Here is a 23,478-nt window from a genome sequence, read left to right as displayed (position 1 = left end):
ATACACCGCATACCGTGTCTTGTGTAGTCACAACTCAAAGAACTCCAATGCTAGCTCATTCTTGAGTATTTCCAATTCATAGATGATGTGGGAGAGGGCAAGATCTAGAACACTGTGCTTAGAATGCCATTTCCTTGTACATCCTTTTAAAACCACATTTGCACACGCAGAGAAAATGGCAGCTGACATTTACTGAGAGCATCCTTTGTGCCAGGTGCTGTGGAACAGCGCGGCTCCTAATAACGGTGTGGAATTAAGGAAACACACTTATTAAGGAAAAATGGGACTGGGAGGACTCTTCAAATGCTGATGGCAATATCCGAGTGCCCCATAATCCCAGTTTGCTTTATTATATAGCCATATGCAAATCAAGAAAGTCCTTGTTACAAAGTTACACATCCAGGCTAAAACAGGAACTCTCCCAAGGCGTAAACAGGAATCCCCCTACCATGCATAAGCGAAATCAGCCAACATCTGAACAAACAAAGAGTCAGAGGAAGGCCATGTAAATTGCTTCCAGCAAGTTAAGGAAGCAAGTGAAGTGGGTTCAAATACTCAGCATCATAGCCAACATGGAGGTGAAGGGGGAAGAACTTAGCCTTTTGCTAAGCCTTGAATCTACAAAGGCTTTTTGCCATTTATGGTACACAACAGCCAGGCACTGTTCTGGGTTAAGTACTTTACATGAACTAATTTAATTCAGGAACATTCTGAGGTGGGTCTTAGCTTTAAAGACACACAGTCCAGGGAACACGGCGTTGGGGGTGAAGGTGTTATATTGAGTGGGATGCTTGAATCCATGTGAACATAATAAATTAAAATTAATACAAAAATGAAAAACTTTAAAAAAGAAGACACAGTCAATGGCAAACAGGATTCAGAATCAGGCTGTCAACCCTTGAGGTTGAGAAAAGAAGCAGTGAGTAGTGGTGGCCTTAAGAAGGAAGGGGGCAGCCTGTGAGAAGGAAGGGAAGCTAGAACCCTAGGATATCAGCTGCGGCTGCAGAGCAGGTGGGATTAGAGGTGGAAAGGAAGAGTGTTGACTGTTTTTATACAGATCTTTTATAATTAAAGAAAACGTTAAGGCAGCCCTGGTCTTGGTACGGTGGCTAGAGCTTCATCCCAGAGTGCCGAATCACAGCTTCAACCCCAGGATTGCTGGTTTGAGCCCTGGTTAGGGCTCAACCCTGAAGGCGACTGCCTGAGCCCCAGTCAGGCCACATATGAGAAACAGTCAATAAGGACACAACTAAGTGGAACAGTGAATTGATGCTTCTCTCTCTCTCTCTCTCTCTCTCTCTCTCTCTTTCTCTCTTGCTTTCTCTCTCTCTCTCTCTGTCTCGCTCCTACTCTCTCCCCTCCCTCTCCCCCTCCTTCCTCTCTTTCAAATAAAAATGTTAAAATATTTTTACAATTTTAAATTGGGAAAAGAAAACCAGTAAGTAACCATGAAAACATTAAACAAAGATTCTGTGGCTAGCTTTGTATTTACATTTTCAATTATTATTAGTAGTAGTAGTACTAATAGTAGTATTAGGACAGATAGGGACAGACAGGCAGGAAGGGAGAGAGATGAGAAGCATCAATTCTTTCTTGCGGCTCCATAGTTGTTCATTGATTACTTTCTCATATGTGCCTTGACCAGGGGGCTACAGCAGACCAAGTGATTCCTTGCTCAAGCCAGCGACCTTGGGCTCATGTCTGTGATCCCACGCTCAAGCCGGTGATCTTGTGCTCAAGCTGGGGAGCCCTCAGCCAATCCAGACAAGCCCTTACTGAAGCTGGTGACCTCAGGGTTCCAAGCCTCAGTCATCAGCATCCTGGGCTGACGCTGTATTCATTGTGTCACTGCCTGGTCAGGCTTTTTCAATTATTTTTTAGGATAAGTTCCCAAAAGTAAAATCACTGGCTCAAACAGTTCAATTTTTTAAAAATATATTTATTTATTTATTTTTTAGAGAGAGAGACAGAGAGAGACAGAGAGACAGAGAGAGAGAGAGAAGGGGGGAAGAGCGGGAAGTATCAACTCATAGTTGCTTCCCGTATGTGCCTTGTGCAGGCAACCCTAGGGTTTTGAACCTGTGACCTCAGTGTTCCAGGTCAACTCTTGACCCACTGTGCAACCACAGGTCAAGCAGTTCAGTTTTTTTAAGAGAGAGACAAACAGGGACAGACAGGAAGGGACAGAGGGAGACGCGAAGCATCAGTTCTTTGTTGTGGAACCTTCGTTGCTCAGTGACTGCTTTCTTGGCAGTTCAGTCTTTCTAAGGTTGCCACACTTCTTTCTGGAAAGATTGTGCCACATTATATTCCTGTCAGCAGTGCATGACTTTACCCCTTCCTTTCACCACGTTGGGTATTAGAAATTCTTTTCATTACAAAGGTAATACAATGCCCATTGTTTTAAAAAAATTCAAATAGAACAATAGTACTAGTAAAATTAGAATAATTTAAAAAACACTGTTCACTCTAAAATCACATTCTCTAGGAGTAAATAGTAATAATAGCTTGATGTATATCTTCCTAAAGCCTTTTGTGCATACTCATAATCTTACATACATACATATATATATCTGCATACTTTAAAAGGTAGATTGTTATAATATATATACTAATGTTATGCAATTTGTTTTTTTCATTCTGTCATATATCACAAACATCCTTTCCTGTCAATGCGTACAGATAGACCTCATTCTTTTTAAGTTATGTCCCCTAAAATAAATAAAGCCATACTTTATTGAAGGATATCTCTATTGATAAAAGTCAGTTATACCTATTTTTTCTAAAACACATGTAAAACCGTATTGATCTTCCTTGTACATGTGTGCTAATGTAATTACACAAGTGATCTTATAGGACAGAATCCTGGAAGTGGGGGTGTCAGGTGAAAGGGGAAAGGGTCTGTGTGTCTGACAGTGGGAGGAAGTGCTGTTGGATGCACAGTACTGACTTTATACTCCCACAAATGGAGAGTGTTCAGTTCCCCACACCCGTGCTCCTTTTTTTTATTTTTTTTATTTTATTTTTTACAGAGACAGAGAGATAGACAGGGACAGACAGACAGGAATGGAGAGAGATGAGAAGCATCAATCATTAGTTTTTCGTTGCACGTTGCAACACCTTAGTTGTTCATTGATTGCTTTCTCATATGTGCCTTTACTGCGGGCCTTCAGCAGACCGAGTAACCCCTTGCTCGAGCCAGCGACCTTGGGTCCAAGCTGGTGAGCTTTTTGCTCAAGCCAGATGAGGCTGCGCTCAAGCTAGCAACCCCATGGTCTCGAACCTGGGTCCTTCCGCATCCCAGTCCGACACTCTATCCACTGCGCCACCGCCTGGTCAGGCCCGTGCTCCATTTTATCAGTCTTTACTTCTTGGCCTATCTGGTTATCTTATTTAATCTCCATTTCTTTTATCACTAGTAATGTTGGGCTTCTTCCAGTTGTGAGTGTGAGTGTGTGACAGAAAGACAGAGAGGGACGGATAGGGACAGACAAGAAAGGAAGAGAGAGAGATAAGCATCAATTCTTCGTTGTGTCACCTTAGTTGTTCACTGATTGCTTTCTCATATGTGCCTTGACCGGTGGACTACAGCAGAGCAAGTGACCCCTTGCTCAAGCCAGCTCAAGCTGGTGAGCTTTGCTCAAAACAGATGAGCCCATGCTCGAGCTGGTGACCTCGGGGTCTCAAACCTGGGTCCTCTGCGTCCCAGTCCAACGCTTTATCCACTGCACCACCGCCTGGTCAGGCTCTTGTTGTTTTTTAATCATTTATATTTCTTCTGTGAATTGTCAGTTTCTATTCCTTGCAATTTTTCTCTTTAAGTTTGTCTTTTTAAAGTTGATCTTTAGTATTATCTGCAACATAGATATTAATCCTCTGTCACTAAAAGCACATGATTTTCCAATTTATCATTTGTCTTTTCATTTTGTTTATGGTGCTTGTTCCACACACAAGTTCAGTCAGATCTCTCAATATTTTCATTTATGGCTTCTGAGGTGTCCCAGCCTCAAGATTATAAAAAATATGCTCCTTCATTTTCTTCTGTTGCATTGATAGTTTGTGATAGATGTTTAAATCCATCTCAAATTTTTAATATGGTATGAGGAATGAATCTCAACTTTTTCAAAATGGATAGCCAGCTGTGCTGTCCTGTCTGAATGCCACCGTTGTTGTGCTCTGCATCCCTGTATGTTTATGGTCTAGTTTCCAATCTGGCTTTCTCTTCTGTGGATACATAGATATGTGTTATATATATTTATTCCTGTGTCAGTGTTTTAACTGCTGTTGCTTTATAGTGTATTTTGATTTTTTAAAAGATATTCTTTTGTATTGTACTTTTACTCTTCCAAAAAACCGTGGAATCCAGTTTTAAGTTCTATTTTACTAGAGTTTCTTTAAATTAGGTTAGTGAGAACTGATATTCCAATGTTGATCCTGTTCATCCAGAGGGGTGGTGTATCTGAACATTTTTTATGGGACTTCTGAATGTTTTATTTTTAACACATTTTTGTTGGGTTTAGTGTAGATTACCACTTGATTTGTACTTCTTTGAGTCTAGAGAAGTCAAACTTTCTAAAAGCATGTTTACTTACAGCCTGTGAATCATTTGATCCATTTTCTATTGGAATCTTAATCTTTATGAGTTGATTTCATAAGGATGCCAACCCTTTGTCATAGGTACAGCAGGTCTTTTTTCAGTTGCCTTGTAATTTTTTTTATTTTTATTTATTCATTTTTAGAGAGGAGAGAGACAGAAAGGGGGAGAGAGAGAGAGAGAGAGAGAGACAGAGAGAGAAGGGGGGAGGAGCTGGAAGCATCAACTCCCATATGTGCCTTGACCAGGCAAGCCCAGGGTTTCGAACTGGTGACCTCAGCATTTCCAGGTCGACGCTTTATCCACTGTGCCACCACAGGTCAGGCCAGTTGCCTTGTAATTTTATCACTTTAATTTACATTTAGAACTTCGAAAGTTTAATATAGTTAAATCTATCAATTTTTCTGTGATTTTTTTTTTTTTGCTATTGCTATTATAAGGTCCTTTAAAATTTTTTACTGAATGAGTCCATATTTAGAAAAGACAAGTATGCCACATGGAATACTAATCATATTGACCTGATAATGAATCAGTTATTTCTTTATAGATGTTTAATAATATAGTGTTGTTATAGTGTTAGTTATTGTCTTCACTGTAAATAAAAATATTATGTATATCACATATATTTATCAGAATGATTGAAACATTTATGATTTTTCATTTTGAGAATTTTAGTTTTTGGGAAGTGTAAGTAATTTCCAACAGCTTTAAAGATATTCTCTGTGTTAAGAATTGTCAATTTGAATGTTTAAAGTTGGTAGTGTGTTGTGATATGAAATTTTCTGTAGAATTAAGATGAGACGATATTAAGTAATGTGCCTGTGTGTCTTCACAAGGAGATTCACGCACATGAATTTGTCTCACGGCCTGTGAGACAGTTTCCACTAACTTTTACCCTTCCTCGTGTTTCCTCCCTCAGAACCTACAATAGTTATATGAAATTGCATCAATACCAATTTTTATGAACTATTTTACAAACAGCCTAAGTTTCTCAGGCCCTGAAGTTGATATATTTGAGTACAGTATACTAATTGAATTATCATTTTCTTATAATGAATGTGTTTCTATTAAAAAAAAACTTTAAAGTATTTATTAGGAAAGATCAGCATAGGAGTTGATATGTTTTTTTCGTGTGTGACAGAGACAGAAAGAAGGACAGACAAACAAGAAGGGAGAGAGATGAGAAGCATCAATTCTTCATTGGGGCACCTTAATTGTTCACTGATTGCTTTCTCATATGTGCCTTAAACAGGGAGCTACAGCAGACCGAGTAACCCCTTGCTTGAGCCAGCCATATTGGGCTCAAGCTGGTGAGCTTTGCTCAAACCAGATGAGCCTGCACTCAAGCCTATGACCTCGGAGTCTCGAACCTGGGTCCTCTGTGTCCCAGTCCAACGCTGTATCCACTGCGCCACCGCCTGGTCAGGCTTGATATGCTTTCTCACAGAGAAATTAGTTCCTGGAATTATTATCAATAACTTATGGTACAAGAAGTAAAGGAGGCATTATAACTGTACCTAAAACTCTATAGTTTGACCCTAAGTCAAGTGGACACTTGGTTCTTATACTTTTTGAGCACTAAATTCATTATCTTATATACAGTAGGCCTTCAATGTGTAAAATATTTGTAGTGAATAACTAAATGAAACATCTTTCATTAATGGTAGAAATTCTTTTCAAATTGCTGGGAATAGCAGTTATAAAATTTCTACATACATTTTGTTTAATCCTTTAAAGTATGTGCTGCTAACCTGCAATGTCGCTTTTCTATTGCTTATGTTAGAAATTGCTCTTATACTTAATAGTTGTTTAATCACTTGATCATTTAGCACATTTGTAGATGACTTCCCTATTGAGTTTGCTCATTTGATTTTCATTATAGTTTACAGAGCCATCTGTCTAGAGCAGTGGTGTCCAGTAGACTTCTCTGTGACAGAAACATTCTATGTCTGTGATGCCCATAGAGACACATCTTGCCACATGTATGACTAATAAGCACTGAAAATGTGGTCAGCTTGACTGAGAAACTGAACGTTTAATTTTACTCAATTAATACATGGCTTACATTTTTCAAAGCCTCATGTTTCTAGTGGCTACTATATTAGCACAGATATATATATATATATATATATATATATATATATATATACACACACACACACACACACACACACTTTACTTTCATTTGGTTTTCCGAACTGTTCTAAGTTTATTTTCTAGATAAGTGTTCTGATTTCACCAACAGTGTGAGCTAAAACTCTGAAACCTATGGTAAAAAGAATACAAGAGCTAATTGTAAAAATTAACTTATTGGAGGTTAGAAATGTTTACGGAATTACTTGCACAGTCAAGATTCCTAAACTCATTTTTATAGAATTATAAATTCAATGGAAATAATTTTTAATGATAATAATAAAAGCATTTTTAAAAATTTTTTGCACTTATATTTAATGTTAGGTTGCTATACTGAACATACCAGAGACCATTTCTCCTTTTCTAAAGGCAATTTAATTCTAAGTAAGGCGAAACGTATGGTCTAAAGACCCATGAACTAATGCTTGCGTAAGACTGATCCATGTAAATCTTTTGTTCATTTTTAAGCAGCTGATTTAGAAGAAAGTTTTAATGAACATGAACTGGAGCCCTCGTCACCTAAAAGCAAAAAGAAAAGTCGCAAAGGAAGGCCACGGAAAACTAATTTTAAAGGGCTGTCGGAAGATACCAGGTCCACATCTTCCCATGGCACAGATGAGATGGAAAGTAGTTCCTATGTAAGTAGAAACAATGTATTCTTTTTGTTGCACTGCAAATACTTCATTTAAACTGTGTTTAAATATAAAATCCATCATTTGAAATATTGGCTAAACTTAAGGTACTAATAGCATATTTTCATAGATGTTTTTAAAGTTTTTTTCTCTTTTACGTTTGCAGAGAGATAGATCTCCACACAGGAGCAGCCCTAGTGACACCAGGCCTAAGTGTGGATTTTGTCATGTTGGGGAGGAAGAAAATGAAGCAAGGGGAAAACTGCATATATTTAATGCCAAGAAGGCAGCTGCACATTATAAGTGTATGGTAAGCGTGGTTCATTTGATGTGCTTTTGAACCCAAGTTTTTTGCAGAGCGTTTAGCTAGTAACCAAATATGGCGCTTCCCTGCCCCCAGCGTTAGTGCTTTGCAGTTATAATAGTATATCCTATAATCCCAAACCTTCATACACTTTCCATTTTTCAAAATACAGCCTTGTTTATTTTTATTTTTAATTAATGTTTTTAATTGAATTTATTTGGGTGATATTAATAAAGATAAGAACTGTATCTTTATTATTTTTATTTATTTTATTTTATTTTATTTTTTTCCTGAAGTTGGAAACGGAAAGGCAGATAGACAGACTTCCGCATGCGTCTGACCAGGATCCACCCGGCACACCCACCAGGGGGCGATGCTTTGCCCATCTGGGGCGTCGCTCTGTTGTGACCAGAGCCATTCTAGCACCTGAGGCAGAGGCCACAGAGCCATCCTCAGCACCCGGATCAACTTTGCTCCAATGGAGCCTTGGCTGTAGGAGGGGAAGAGAGAGACAGAGAGGAAGGAGAGGAGGAGGAATGGAGAAGCAGATGGGCGCTTCTCCTGTATGCCCTGGCCGGGAATCGAACCAGGGACTCCCACACGCCAGGCCAACGCTCTACCACTGAGCCAACCAGCCAGGGAAAGAACTGTATCTTATCTTTGCATCCTTATATATAGGTCTGATATATATATATATATATATATATATATATATATATAATCCTTAGATATAGGTCTGACATATATATTATATACAAATATATATTATATAGATGTATGTATCATATATATTATATATTATATAGATGTATGTACTTTTAGACAGAGACAGACAGACAGACAGACAGGGACAGAAAGACAGGAGAGAGAAATGAGAAGCATCAACTTGTTGTGGCACTTTAGTTGTTCATTCACTGCTTTCTCATATGTGCCTTGACCAGGGCGAGGGCTCCAGCTGAGTCAGGACCTCTTGCTTAAGCCAGCGACCTTGGGTTCAAGCCAGTGACCATGGGGTCATGTCTGTGATCCCTCACTCAAGCCAGTGACCTCAGGGTTTCGAATCTGGATCCTCAGCCTTCCAGGCCTACGTTCTATCCACTGCGCCACTGCCTAGTCAGGTCATAAATATTTTTTAATTAGATTGTATTGAATTACTCATTCCATTTATGATTGAGTTTTAAAATATATATATATTATTGCCTGACCTGTGGTGGTACAGTGGATAAAGCATTCACCTGGAGCGCTGAGCTTACTGGTTTGAATTCCCGGGGTTGCCTGGTCAAGGCACATACTGGAAGTGACTACATATTACAAGTTGATGCTTCTTGCTCCTCTTCCCTCCCCTCCCACTAAAATCAATAAATAAAATTACGAGAAAACTACATGTGTGCCTGACCTGCGGTGGCACAGTGGATAAAGTGTCGACCTGGAAATGCTGAGGTCGCCGGTTCAAAACCCTGGGCTTGCCTGGTCAAGGCACATATGGGAGTTGATGCTTCCAGCTCCTCCCCCCTTCTCTCTCTCTCTCTCTCTCTCTCTCTCACTCTTACTCATTCTCTCTCTTCTCTAAAAAAATTAATAAAAGTAAAAAAAAATTTAAAAAGTCAACCAAAGAATGTATAAGCAAGTGAAACAACAAATTGATATCTCTCTCTCAAAGTCAATAAATAAAAATTAAAAAAAAAAGAAAACTACATGTGTGTGTATATATCCCTGAGGTTCTTAATCAGAGATGCCAATTAGATTTACCTGGGGGGCTTTTTCCAATATATAAATATATCCCTAAGCCATGCTAAACATGTCCCGTTTGGGTGACAGAAATCTGCAGGTAATACCTGCATCTATGGATGAAAAGTGCCAGTTGAAACTGTTATTTAAAACTTTGTGCAAATGTAAAGTAGTTGAGATGACAGCATGGCCTTGTTGAAATCATCATTGTTTAATGAAGTATTGACCCTTGGCCCCACACTGACACCATCAGTTTTATTTCATTCTCTTTATTTTGGGGTAAATTTTTAATCAAAAATGGGAATATACCATATTTTTCGCTCCATAAGATGCACTTAAAAAAAAAAAAAAAAGATGCACTTTTTCCCCTCAAAAGTGGAAGGGAAAATGCCTGTGCATCTTATGGAACGAAAAATATGGTATTGAATATCTGAATTAATACTTAATAACTAAGGAAAACTCTTCTTTCTCAGGATATTGAAGGTTACACATTTGTTATGTTTTATCTTTTTTTCCCGAAGTATTCTGAATATTAAATGTTCTTGCATTTTTTTTCTTCTAGTTATTTTCATCTGGCACAGTCCAGCTCACCACCACATCAAGAGCAGAATTTGGAGATTTTGATATTAAAACTGTTCTGCAGGAGATTAAACGAGGAAAAAGAATGGTCTGTGGTTTTATATTTATTCTATTCAACATTTCTCTCCTGACTTTTTGCTTTAAATATAGAATACATCTCAAATTTATCCAGCCATCAGAAAATTTAATACAAAGTAATTCATATGTTAAAGCACAGTATCTATTTCACATATTTGTAATGTAATAAAGAATGCTGTATCCTGAAACTTATTCCTCTTTCTGTGTAACTTCATTACTTAAGAGAATTATACTGAGATTTATATTTCAGCATATTTGAGTCTTTTCAGAAAAAAATGAAAATGTGAATGTAATGCGGCTTATTAAGTTTAAAATGTTAATATTGTATAAGATTACCTAAAGAAAAATTTCATATTCCCAATAGAGCATTGAGAACCTTCTGTGTTATTCGTCCTTTTTTTAATAAAAGAAAAAATAATATATATATATTTTAGAGCCTTCTGTTTAAAGTTCACATTCACAGTTATGTTTTTTAAACTGTTTATCACAGTTTTAAAGTTTCCTTTCAAATGTGCGTAAGTCTAAGATTTTAAAGAATTCTGAATCACTAGTAAATAACTTTCTGTAATATCAACATTTTCATTGATCACTTCCTCCACAGTTGATGAATATTTTAATGTCAGTGGAATGCAAACTTTTCTTTAAGACAGTAATTATTTCTAGAAATGACTTTACTTTTTGAATTTTTATTGTGAAAAATTTCAAACATGTCAAAGTTAGACAGACTTTGTCACACATGCTTGTCCGTCACCCGGACACATCGTTTTCCCAGAGTTCTGTGGGACCTGTTTCTTTTATGTCTTTTCCTCTTGTTGCTTGAAGTGTTTCAAGGCAGAGCTAAGTCTTCACATCATTTCATCCCTACAGATTTCAGTATGTTTCTCTGTCAAATCTGGACTTCTTACCTAACCACAGTGCAATTACACTTTATAAAATAACAGTGAGTCCTCGGTGTCATTTAGTACCCAGTTTATATCTGTATTTCCCCAGTTGTCTTAAAACAATCTTTTTAAAGTTAGTTGGTGTGAATCAGAACCTAGCAGAAGTTCTTACAGTACATGTGTTTGTTACATATTCCTTTAGTGACTCAGGGCATGCCCTCCTCCCTGTCTTTGTTGTTTCTGGCCTTGTTTTGTTGTATGCCATTGGCTTGTTGAAGAAAGTTCATTGATTATCCTGTAGAGTCTCTCTGCACTGTTGAACATAGGGTAAGCACTAGACTATCCCACGTTTTATTTGTCTGTTGGCTTTGGCATGGTACCATCTATTTACCTTACCCCTCTATTTGCCAGATTTTCTGTAAAGTGAAGTTAAATATAAAGTCTTGATTAGATTCAGTTTCCTTTGGGGTGTAAAAATATGTAACTATATCATCCATGTTTTTATAGCAGACAACTCATAGCATCTGATTCCTCCATTGTGACAATTCAGTCTTTCATCTAGTGGTCTCTCAGAAATTGATGATCTTTGAATCCATTAGAAATTACTTGTTGTTGTTTTTTTTTGTGGAACTGTACTTTTGAAGGTGTGAAGATTGTTGATATTCTGTGTTCCATTTAAATCCAGTTCAGTTTATTAATATTTGATTACACTTTTAAAAATGAAACTTCTTTCAAACAATATGTAGACTAAGAAAGGGGGGAAATCACTTCATCATTTCATACATAGCAATATTGTTGTGTTATATACTAAAGTCCAAATCGGGCACTAGGATAACAATTCAGTTCCTTCGATCAACTTACTTCCCTCTGCACTGTTGAACATAGGGTAAGCACTAACCTAGCATTGCCCAAAATGTGCTCCGAAGGACAGTAGTCCATCACAATGCTCCCTACACCTTTCAAAAATAAAAGGGCATCTGGACTTCAGTACACTGGAGAGCTGTTCACTAGACCCTCCTTCCTGGAGGGTCAACACTTTTTGATCTCGGAACACTCTTGAGGCAAAGCTGACCTAGGCCAGGTTGAGAAGTCTTGAAGAGATTGCAGCCCCTCAGTCTCCCTCTGCCCTTTTTGCCTGCTTGGTAGCGATCTGTCTCTGGGAGGCGTTGCTTTTCTCATTGCAGGGAAGACAAGAAGTCAGCCACTAAAATGTAGCACTGGATGTTCTTTTTGCATTCGGCAGTACAAGAAATGTTTTACTTAGAGTTTAGATGTCGGATCTCTAATGGTTGGTACAGTTAAAAATGGAAACATCAGGGGATGATTCAATATTAGAAAGTCTATGGAACTATGGTTTAAATGGCCCCATTATTTAATATATCGCCATCTAATAAGTTCAGTGTATTTTTTTCAATAGAAAATTGACTGTTTTCTTTGTAAGATGGAATGTTTGGTTGTAATATAGCTAAAATAGAAAAAAGTGAGATTGCATAAGCTTTGAAATACTGCTTATATTACTCTTTTTCTTCCCTTAAACAGAAGTGTACACTTTGCAGTCAGCCTGGTGCTACTATTGGATGTGAAATAAAAGCCTGTGTCAAGACTTACCATTACCACTGTGGAGTGCAAGATAAGGCCAAATACATTGAGAATATGTCCCGAGGAATTTACAAGTAAGAGAACAATTATCTGTTTTCCTAAACTTGTCGTTATGTAACTGCCCTTCAATAGATGACATTAGTTTACTTCATCAGTATTTTTAGGTAGTATTTTAGCAAAGCTTTGAATAACGATGACTCTCTATATAAAATGAGTACTGCAATTAGCATTTTCTCTGACTGCACCTCCCTGGATTAGCATTCGTCAACTAGTACTCATTCTGCCTACTATGTTCCAGTATTGTGTCAGTATCTGGGCATATCATAGTGATCCAAACACACACAGACTGCTCCCTCAGGAAGCTTACAGTCTAGGGGGAGAGACATATTACTTAAATGGCCACATAGTGAAGTATACAATTACAAGCTATGTAAGCATTATAAAGGATACCTTACCAAGCACTATGAGAACATACAACAAGGGGGACCTAACCAGGTCCCTAACAGGAAAGTGTTCAGGACTTTTCTTAAGGAAATAGTCCTTGAACTGAGCTATGAAGGGTGAAGATGAACGTGGGTGTTGGAAGAATGAGACAGAAGGTGCAAATGGGGAGGTGGGTTAGGAGGCTACTCCTTAGCATCCAGGTGAGAATTGTTGGGGACATAGGACAGGGTTATGAAGATAGCAGCCAAAAGATACTCAGGGAAAAATGATGACAGAATAAACTTGAAGATTTGGGATTACATGTTACCTTCTTTTTTATGAGTCTTCCACAGTGCTGCATTGGGCTAATGTTATCGATGTGCATCTGTAGTGGTTCCATGTATTTATTCAAATGGAGAATACATTGGTAGGAATCCCTACCTACCCACAAGTTTTGATTTCTCTGTGTAAATTGTGAAGCACTTTCTTACTCTCACATTCTCATGTTCAACAAAGCAGTTTACATAGTCACCCTGTCATTTGGGTGACTGCATGAGGTGCTAATGCTGTATTATAAAATTTGCAAAAAATTCACAGGTGATTTTCAAATGAGTTCTATAAAATATTTAAGGAACAGATAATTCCAATGTTAAAAGATCCATCCAGCACATAGCAAAAGATGAAAAACCTTTTGGTTCATTCTGTAAAATTTCATAACTATGGCACAAAAATTGACAAAGATAGCATTTAAAAGAAAAACAAAAAAACTATTGTCTCCCCTGTGGTGGCACAGTGGGTAAAGCGTTGGACTGGAATGCTGAGATCACTGGTTCAAAACCTGGGCTTGCCTGGTCAAGGCACATATAAAAAGCAACCAAGGGCCTGAACAGGTGGCAGTGCAGTAGTTAGAGCATCGGACTGGTACGTAGAGGACCCAGGTTTGAAACCCCGAGGTAGCTAGCTTAAGTGCAGGCTCATCCAGCTTGAGTGCGGGCTCACCAGCTTGAGGGTGAGGTTATAGACATGATCCCATGGTCTCTGGATTGAGCCCAAAGGTCACTGACTTGAAGCCCAAGGTTGTTGACTTGAGCAAGGGATCACTTGCTCTGCTTTAGCCCCCCCCCAATCAAGGCACATATGAGAAAGCAGTCAATGAACAAGTGAGGTGCAACAATGAAGAACTGATGCTTCTCATCTCTCTCCTTTCCTGTCTATCTGTCCCTATCTGTCTCTCTCTCTGTCTCTCTGTCACACAAAAAAGCAACCGAGGAACAACTAAAGTGAGGCAACTATGAATTGATACTTCTCATTTGCACCCCCCATAAAAATCAATAAATAAAATTTTTTTAAGCAAGAGTGGGACAGACAGACTGGACTGGAGAGACTTGGAAAGCATCAACTCATAGTTGCAGCACCTCAGTTGTTCATTGATTGCTTTTTCATATGTGCCTTGACCAGGGGGCTCCAGCCAAGCCAGTGACCATGGTGTCATGTCTATGATCCCACGCTCAAGCCAGTGATCTTGTGCTCAAGCCGATAAGCCTGTGCTCAAGCCAGCAACCTCAGGGTTTTGAACCTAGGTCCTCAGTGTCCTAGGTGGATGCTCTGTCCACTGCACTGCCACCTGGTTAGGCTATATAAATAAATTAAACATTAAAAATAAACTATAGACCAATCTTATATATCAAAATTCTAAATAAAATATTATAAAATAAAATTTAGTGCTATATCTAACAATTTAAAGACTGTTCAAAATTAGGCAATATATTAATGTGATCTATTATAATTAATAAAGAAAAATTCAATCACCTGATGGTGGATGGTGAAAAGGTATTTGATACCATTCAACACCCGTGAGTTTTACAGTAAGTTAACAAGAGTGCTTTTGGTAAGCTGGGAGTCTTAATAGAGTGTTTATGAGAAAACAACAGGAAATAGCTTATTTAGTGTTAAAGTGTCAATGTTTCTTAACCAGGACTGAGCCTCAGAATCACCTGAGGGTGGATAAGGCCCTCTTTAGAAATGTTCTTTGCCTGGGTCCCACTCTCAGAGATTTAAATTTAATAAGTTGAGGCCCAAACCATGTGTTTTGATGGCTTCCCAGGTGATTTTCATGTTCATCTCTAATTGGGACCCACTGCACTAACATACCCATTCAGATCAGGAACAAGACAAGGCGCCTACCAATATCTCTTTCAGTGTCCTTCTGGAGGGTTAAGCAAGTACAACAAAAAAGGAAAGAAAAATATATAATAAATATTCTGAAGTGCCTGACCAGGCGGTGGCACAGTGGTTAGAGTGTGAGACTGAGATGTGGAGAACCCAGGTTTGAAATCCTGAGGTCGCTGGCTTGAGCACGGGCTCATCCAGCTTGAGCATGGGATCATAGACATGACCATATGGTTGGTGGCTTGAGCCCAAGGTCACTGGCTTGAGTACGGGCTCATCCAGCTTGAGCACGGGGTCATCCAGCTTGAGCCCAAGGTCACTGGCTTGAGCAAGGGGTCACTCAGTCTGCTGTAGCCCCCCGGTCAAGGCACATATGAGAAAGCAATCAATGAATAATAAGACTAAGGTACCTCAATGAAGAATTGATGTTTCTCATCTTTCTCCCTTCCTGTCTTTCTGTCCCTATCTGTCCCTCTCTCTGTCCCTCTCTCTGTCTCTGTCACAAAAAAATATTGTAAAGTAACAAAAAAAACTGTCAGTGTTATTGATATCATTGGCTACTAAGAATGTACAAAAGGATCAACTCTGAATTTATTAAACTTAATTGCTTAGTAAGGTTGATGCCTATGAAATGCATTTTTCAAAACAATTCTAGTAATAACTAGTTAGAAATGTAAAAGAAAAATGTCCCCCTCCTACTCCACACACATACATACACTAAGTGTGAAATTTTTCCTTTAAAAAATTAGCATTTTACAGGGGACCCAGATGAATGGCAAAATATATTACATTCCTTGATGGAAAGAGTCAACATTGATAGATACCTATTCTCAAATTAATGTATACATTTAATGTAATTTCAAGGAAATTCAAATTTTTGACAGTTGTTTAAAGAGTAGTTGTGGTGTTATTTTTTTATTATCATTAAATTATATAGCAGGAAAGATACAGAGGCTTGAATAAGATAGAAGCTTGTCTCTCTCCTAAAGGACATTGAGAAGAAAGCAATTCAGATGTGGCAGGCAGCTGTTCAGTGCCATTGGGGTCGCAGATCACCATTCTTCTACTCTCCCATCTTTGCGGCCTCCTTTCATAGGAAGTGGGAAGAAGTGGGAGCAGGAAAATAGAAGGAACAAATAGCTGTTCCTCCAGCGGAGTCTATCCTTAATCAGCCTTCTTGGAAGTTCCACACACACACACACACTCTGCTAAGCTCTCATTTGTCAGAATTTAGTCACATCTCCAAGAGAGACTTGGAAATGTACTCTTAGTTGGCACGTGGCTACCCAAATAAAATCTGGTTTAGTACTATGGTGGGGAGGGGTAGAAAAGAGATATTGGGTTAGTTAACTAGTCTTTATCACATACAGCCAAGAAATTTTGTATGCAATTGAGAGAAGTCTCCTATTAGATATCAAAGCCAATCATATAGTAATTAAAACAGTATGGTACTGGCATAGTGACAAAGATCACAAGAAACAGATCCATGTCTTTGTTGGATCCTTATAACTCTGGTAGCATTTTTTACCTGGAGAAAGGATCAATTATTCAGTACTTGACATCTATACAATTGGCTCTCCAATTAGAAAATAGTTTGGACCCTTATCTCAGACTGTACCCCCCAAAACAGATGCTAGGTGGATTAAAAATTTTAATCACAAAATACTGAGTATGAAATAATGGATAATTTTTCTATAACCAAGTATATAGAAGGCCTTTTTTTAGCATGATAGGAAACTCAAGATTTTTATTTGACTACATTTAAAATTACACTATATAAAGAACTCCAAATAATTAAGAAAAATGCAACCCAATTTAAAAATGGACAAAGAACATAAACATGAAATTTATAGAAGAAATAGCCATGGGTTGGTTATAAGCATGTGAAAATCTGTTCAACCTTATTAGTATTTAAGTAAATACAAATTAAAATAAGATCTTAGCAATTTTTGCCTGTCAGATGGGCCAAGATTAGTAGGATTCATATTACCTAATATTAGCTAGTTTCTAAAGACACAGGCATTCTCACTGGATGTTCACATAGAACAGGGGTCAGGAACCTATGGCTCGCGAGCCAGATGTGGCTCTTGATGGCTGCATCTGGCTCAGACAAATCTTTAATTAAAAAAAAAAGTTAAAAATATAAAACATTTTCATGTATTGCAATCCATTCATGGTTGCGGGTGGCTGGAGCCAATCACAGCTGTCCTCCGGAACACCACCAAATTTTTATTGGATAATGCATAACATACATGGGTGGTTGTATGGCTCTCACGGAATTACATTTTAAAATATGTGGTGTTCATGGCTCTCTCAGCCAAAAAAGTTCCCGACCCCTGATGTAGAATATCAACAGGTACAGCTTTTGAGGAGAGCAATTTATCATTGGAGACTGAAGCTTAAAATAATGCCGTTTCGACTAGTCTGTAGGGATTTATCTCAAGAAAGTGAGCGAACAACAGTACAGGGATGTATATGCCAGAAAGGTTATTGTATTATTGCTAATGATTGCTGCTGTAATCACTAGGGCATCTTAGAATAGTTTCTATTAATGATCAACCAGATTCCCATAGATGGCAGCAGTCTACTCAAGACAGGAACTGCAGCTTGCCACCCAAGGCAACATCAAATATTCCTCTGCTGCGGGAGTCCTTGCAGTAATCATTATAGCAATACAGCTAAGGTCCTATAAGACATGGTCCACAAGAAGCAGGCATGAAATCCTTTTAAGAAGCCTCACACCCCAAAAGAGCCAGCACCTCTCATAAGTTAGATGGGTATAGATAATTTTCTGGTTATACTACAAGGAGGACCAAAGATGGCTTTTAACAGAATACAGTACTTAGAATTCTCCCCATCAAGATAGAGTCCACCAGTTGTGAGGTACCATGGCTTAGTAAAATAGTTGACAAACCTTTTTCGTAGTTACCAGTGGAACAGAGTCAGAGTGTTAACCACAGGCGAAATTCTTATGCGGAATTGGGAAAAGATATTTGTTAAAGTTGACCATTTACCCACAATAGCACAATAAAAATAAACCAGAATGTTCATCAGGAGACTTAATAAATTTTAATTCCTGCATTTAGTGGAATACCGTGCACTTAAAGGAATTAAGTAGATCCATGTATAGAGTTGTGAAGAGGTATTTCCGTGATACAATAAAAGGGGAAAAAGTTGTACATGTACAGAAGATATGTATATGCATATCTAGGAGCATATTCAGTAAACAGCTGTTACCACTTATTTGTTGCATTGGGATGGAAGCAAAGAGGCAATTTTATATTCTTTGTACTATGGTATTTGGATATTTTTTGAATACTATTAATATAAAGTAGCCATTAATATTTTAAAATAACAAGCCCATTTTAAATTTTGTTTATTGAACAGGTATTTTAGAGAGAGAGGAAAGAGAGAGAGAGAGAAACATTAATTTGCCCCACTTATTTATTCTTTCATTGGTTGATTCTTCTATGTGCCATGACCAAGGATTGAACCCACAGCCTTGGTGTACTGGGACAATGCTCTGACCAACTGAGCTTCATGATCAGGACCCAATAACAGGCCCATTTTAAGCATTTACAATCAGATATATGGAGAATTACCATATTTACATTTTAATTTTATTTAGACATTTTTTAGAGGGAAAAATAGAAACTGTTGTAAGGGAAAAAGACAACGTCAGCTTTAATTCTATCACCAGAGATGATAATTTTAAATCTTGGAATACTTTTTTTTCAGACATTGTGTGATATTATATATATATATATATATATATATATATATATATATATATTTTTATTTATTTATAAAAACATATATATATGTATGTATGTATTTATAAAAACAAGGTTTTATTATATATACTCTTATATAATGTTTTTCACTTACTATCCCCAAGACGTTTTTTGTTTGTTTGTTTTTACATTAGTTTTATGTCACTATTTTAATGTTTACATAGTATTTCATTTGTATGGATATATCAGGTAGTTTAATTGGTTCCTTTCTTAGACATTTAGGTGGTTTTACTTTTTAACTAATAGCAAACCATATTGCAAGGACCATCTTTAAACAAAAATATTTGCACTGGAATCCATGATTATTTGAATTGCTTTTTAAATTTTTTTACATGTGAATTTATTTCTAAAGTCTGCTTATAATGTGGGTTCCCAGTTATTTTATCATAGAGACCATTGAGTACAAATGATAGTCCATATGCCTGCAGTAGTTTCAGGAAAGAAGAATACACAAATAGGAACAGCAAGGATGGATATTTCTGAATGAAGTGGCTTTCTCCTATATGTGGCTTTTTTACCGGGCTCTTCTGGATTCTGAATATATTCATATTAAAAGGGCAAGGGAAGATTATTCAGTGATTCTTTTTATTTTCTTTTAAACTATTTAAATATGTATTTTTAAAATATTTATTGATTTTACAGAGAGAGAGCAGACAGGGAGCAAGAAGTATCAACACATAATTGCTTCACTATATTTGTTCATTGGTTAATTGTTGCTTCTGGTTTGTGCCTTGACCTGGGAAGTCCAGGGTCTTGAACCGATGACTTCAGCATTTCAGGTCGACACTTTATCTTCTGTGCCACCACAGGCCAGAATTAAAATGTTTTGTTTTTTTTTAATTTTTATTTTGTGAGAGGCGAAGAGGCAGTGAAACAGATTCCTGCATGTGCCTCGACCGGGATCCACCCAGAATGCCCCTACAGGCAATGCTCTACCCATAGGGGCTGTTGCTCCGCTCTTGGCAACTGAGCTATTTTAGCACCTGAGGTGAGGCCATGGAGCTATCAGCAGCAGCCAGGTCCAACTTGCTCGAACTATTTGAGCCTTGGCTGTGAGAGGGAAGAAAGAAAGAGAAGAGGGAGGGGTGGAGAAGCAGATGGTCACTTCTCCTATGTGCCTTGACCAGGAATTGAACCTGAGACTTCCACACACCAGGATGATGCTCTACCACTGAGAAAACCAGCCAGGGCCTTAAATATGTATTTTTTAAATGTCAGTCTCTGACCACAGAATAGTAAGTTCTGTAATAACAGTGATCTTGTTTGACCAGTTGACACTGTAGCTTTGATGTCTAGACTGGTGAAGGACGTGTAAAGGGCCTATGGGAAATAGTCCTTGAGTGAAAAATAATCCCATAAAAAGGTTAAAATTTGTTCTAATATCAAAGGTCTTATCCTTTTAGATAAAATCTATTATGGCCCTGGCCGGTTGGCTCAGTGGTGGAGCGTCGGCCTGGCGTGCGGGAATCCCGGGTTCAATTCCCGGCCAGGGTACACAGGAGCAGCGCCCATCTGCTTCTCCACCCCTCCTCCTCTCCTTCCTCTCTGTCTCTCTCTTCCCCTCCCGCAGCTGAGGCTCCATTGGAGCAAAGTTGGCCTGGGCGCTGGGGATGGCTCTGTGGCCTCTGCCTCAGGTGCTGGGATGGCTCTGGTCGCCAAGAAGCTGCACCCCCTGGTGGGCATGCCAGGTGGATCCGGTCGGGCCCATGCAGGAGTCTGTCTGACTGCCTCCCCATTTCCAGCTTCAGAAAAATACAAAAAAAAAAAAAACTTATAAAAAACTTCAAAACTATACAAAACTAGAACATTATAACAGCTCCCCATTACAGCCAGTACTGAGTTCTTGCCACAGTTGTTTCATTTATTTTTTTTTCTTCCTGGGGTATATTTAAGCAGAATCTCAGATTTCTTATCATTTTATCCCTATATATTTTAGTATACATCTCTTAAAAACATGGATGTTCCTTACCTAATCACTATGCCGTTATCATACTTCTTAAAAGTAAGTTCTTCACATCATCTCATATTCAGTTCACATTTCCCCAGTTGTCTTAAAAATGTCTCTTTAGACCCGATTTCCTCAAAGCTCGATATATATATGAGATTTCTCCATCGCTTTTGACGAATATATCTCTAATTCTCTCATAATACACAGCAATCTCCACTCCATCCTGCCCTCTACCCATACTTGGTGAAGAACTTCAGTAAGTTTTCCTAAAAGTCTTAGATTTATCTATTTGCTTTTCCATGAGGCCATTTGCCTCATTACCTTTCCATATTTCCCATAAACAATAAGTTGTTCAAAGTCTTAATTATATTTAGGTTATATTTTTGGGAGGCTACTTAATAGCTGCACTATGTAGGAGTCTCACTCCTCATATTTAACACATGATTAAAAAACATGTGATTCCCGATGTGCAGTGTCTAAAAAGTACAAATTCTCCATAGTTCTTTGAAAATTACTGAGAATGTTTTGAGAATTAAAAGGTAATGAGCAAAACTAGGTCCAAAGTCAGTTGTTATTGTTGCCCTCCCCCCCCCAATCCCATTCCTGCTTTTATTCTATGCACTTGTTAGAAACTTCTCATGTTAAACTCATTTCAGATCATTTGTGGCAGATGGGTTCCTATGTGAACAATCCTTTATCCATTGCTGACCACAAGAGGGCATCCACTGAAAGTTCTTTAAGAATTGTTCTATCTTGTCATCTTGGGCATACAGTCATGCACCCCCTCTACATCAATATGATCTGAGAAATGGGTGGCTAGGCAATTTCATTTTGTGCAAACATCAGAGTGCATTTAATCAAAACTAGATGGGATAGTCTACTACACACCTAGGCTGTATGGTATAGCCTATTGATCTGAGGTTACAAGTCTATACAGTGTGTTACTCTAAAACAATCAAGATTGAAACAAGCACAAGAGAAAATGATTCAATCAAGAGACACTGAAAACATGAAATGTATGAAGCTAATGCCTATGTAACACAATATACTATTTTATAGCAAACCTTTTTTGTGTGTGACAGAGACAGAGAGGGATAGACAGACAGACAGAAAGGGAGAGAAATGAGAAGCATCAGATCTTCACTGCAGCACCTTAGTTGTTAACTGATTGCTTTCTCATATGTGCCTTGACTGGGGGGGGGGGCTACAGCAGACTGAGTGACCCCTTTGCTCAAACCAGCAACCTTGGGCTCAAGCTGGTGAGCCTTGCTCAAACCAGATGAGCCTGAGCTCAAGTTGGTGACCTAGGGGTTTTGAACCTGGATCCTCTGAGTACCTGTTCAACACTCTATCCACTGCGCCACCACCTGGTCAGACAGCAAACCTTTCTTAATAAGTAGAAAGAGCACACTCTAAAACAGGGGTCCCCAAACTTTTTACACAGGGGGCCAGTTCACTGTCCCTCAGACCGTTGGAGGGCCGCACTTCCGGAAGGGGCACCTCTTTCATTGGTGGTCAGTGAGAGGAGCATAGTTCCCATTGAAATACTGGTCAGTTTGTTGATTTAAATTTACTTGTTCTTTATTTTAAATATTGTATTCGTTCCCGTTTTGTTTTTTTACTTTAAAATAAGATATGTGCAGTATGCATAGGGATTTGTTCGTAGTTTTTTTTTATAGTCCGGCCCTCCAATGGTCTGAGGGACAGTGAACTGGGCCCCTGTGTAAAAAGTTTGGGGACCCCTGATGAAAAGTATAGTATATTTAATACAAAAACCAGTAACAGGTCCTGGCCGGCTGGCTCAGTGGTAGACCATTGGCCTGGCATGTGGAAGTCCCGGGTTCGATTCCCGGTCAGGGCATACAGGAGAAGCGCCCATCTGCTTCTCCACCCTTCCCCTTTTCCTTTCTCTCTATCTCTCTCTTCTCTTCCCGCAGCCAAGGCTCCATTGGAGCAAAGTTGGCCCAGGCACTGACGATGGCTCCATGGCCTCTGCCTCAGGCACTAGAATGGTTCTGGCCGCAAAGGAGCAAGGCCCCAGATGGGCAGAGCATCGCCCCCTGGTGGGCATGCCGGGTGGATCTCAGTCGGGCGCATGCGGGAGTCTGTTTCACTGCCTCCCCACTTCTCACTTCGGAAAAATACCAAAGAAAAAACAAAAACAAACCAGTAACATAGTCTTTTATTGTTATCATTATCAAGTATCATGTAATGTATGTACATAATTGTATGTGCTATATATTTTTTGATTTTTATTGTGTTGATTTTAGAGAGAGAGGAAGGCAGAGATTGACAAACATTGACCCGCTCCCATATGTTCCCTGACCAGGGATCAAACCAGCAACTTCTGCACTTCAAGACAATGCTCTAATCAACTGAGCTATCCAGCCAGGGCCTATATATTTTTTTATATATTTAGAAATTAAATTTAATGGGGTGACATTGATCAATAAGGGTACATAAGTTTCAGATTAACATCTCTATAGCATTTGAGCTATTGATTGTATTGTGTTACCATTGCCCAAAGTCAAATCATTTTCTGTCACCATATATTTGTCCCTCTTTACTCCCCTCCCCCTGGTAACCACTTCACTTTTATCTATGTCCATGAGACTC

The 23,478-nt window shown here is 38.5% G+C and overlaps 1 protein-coding gene across 5 annotated transcripts in view; it reads left to right on the top strand.

Annotated features, from left to right (window-relative positions):
* PHF6 (PHD finger protein 6) overlaps positions 1-23,478 on the top strand; it is a 75,954-nt gene that overhangs the window by 34,223 nt on the left and 18,253 nt on the right. For 4 of the 5 annotated variants that reach the window (XM_066249195.1, XM_066249190.1, XM_066249193.1 and 1 more), the window contains exons 6-9: positions 7,196-7,365; positions 7,526-7,669; positions 9,954-10,058; positions 12,469-12,602. In XM_066249195.1, coding sequence (XP_066105292.1) covers positions 7,196-7,365; positions 7,526-7,669; positions 9,954-10,058; positions 12,469-12,602 — 553 coding nt within the window. The remainder of the gene's footprint in view (positions 1-7,195; positions 7,366-7,525; positions 7,670-9,953; positions 10,059-12,468; positions 12,603-23,478) is intronic. The other variant, XM_066249194.1, reaches the window with a different exon arrangement.

The sequence above is a fragment of the Saccopteryx bilineata genome, chromosome X (genome assembly GCF_036850765.1).
Source record: "Saccopteryx bilineata isolate mSacBil1 chromosome X, mSacBil1_pri_phased_curated, whole genome shotgun sequence".
Lineage (NCBI taxonomy): Eukaryota > Metazoa > Chordata > Mammalia > Chiroptera > Emballonuridae > Saccopteryx > Saccopteryx bilineata.
Note: the sequence above shows the minus strand (reverse complement) of the source record. Positions and strands in the feature narration are given on the sequence as shown.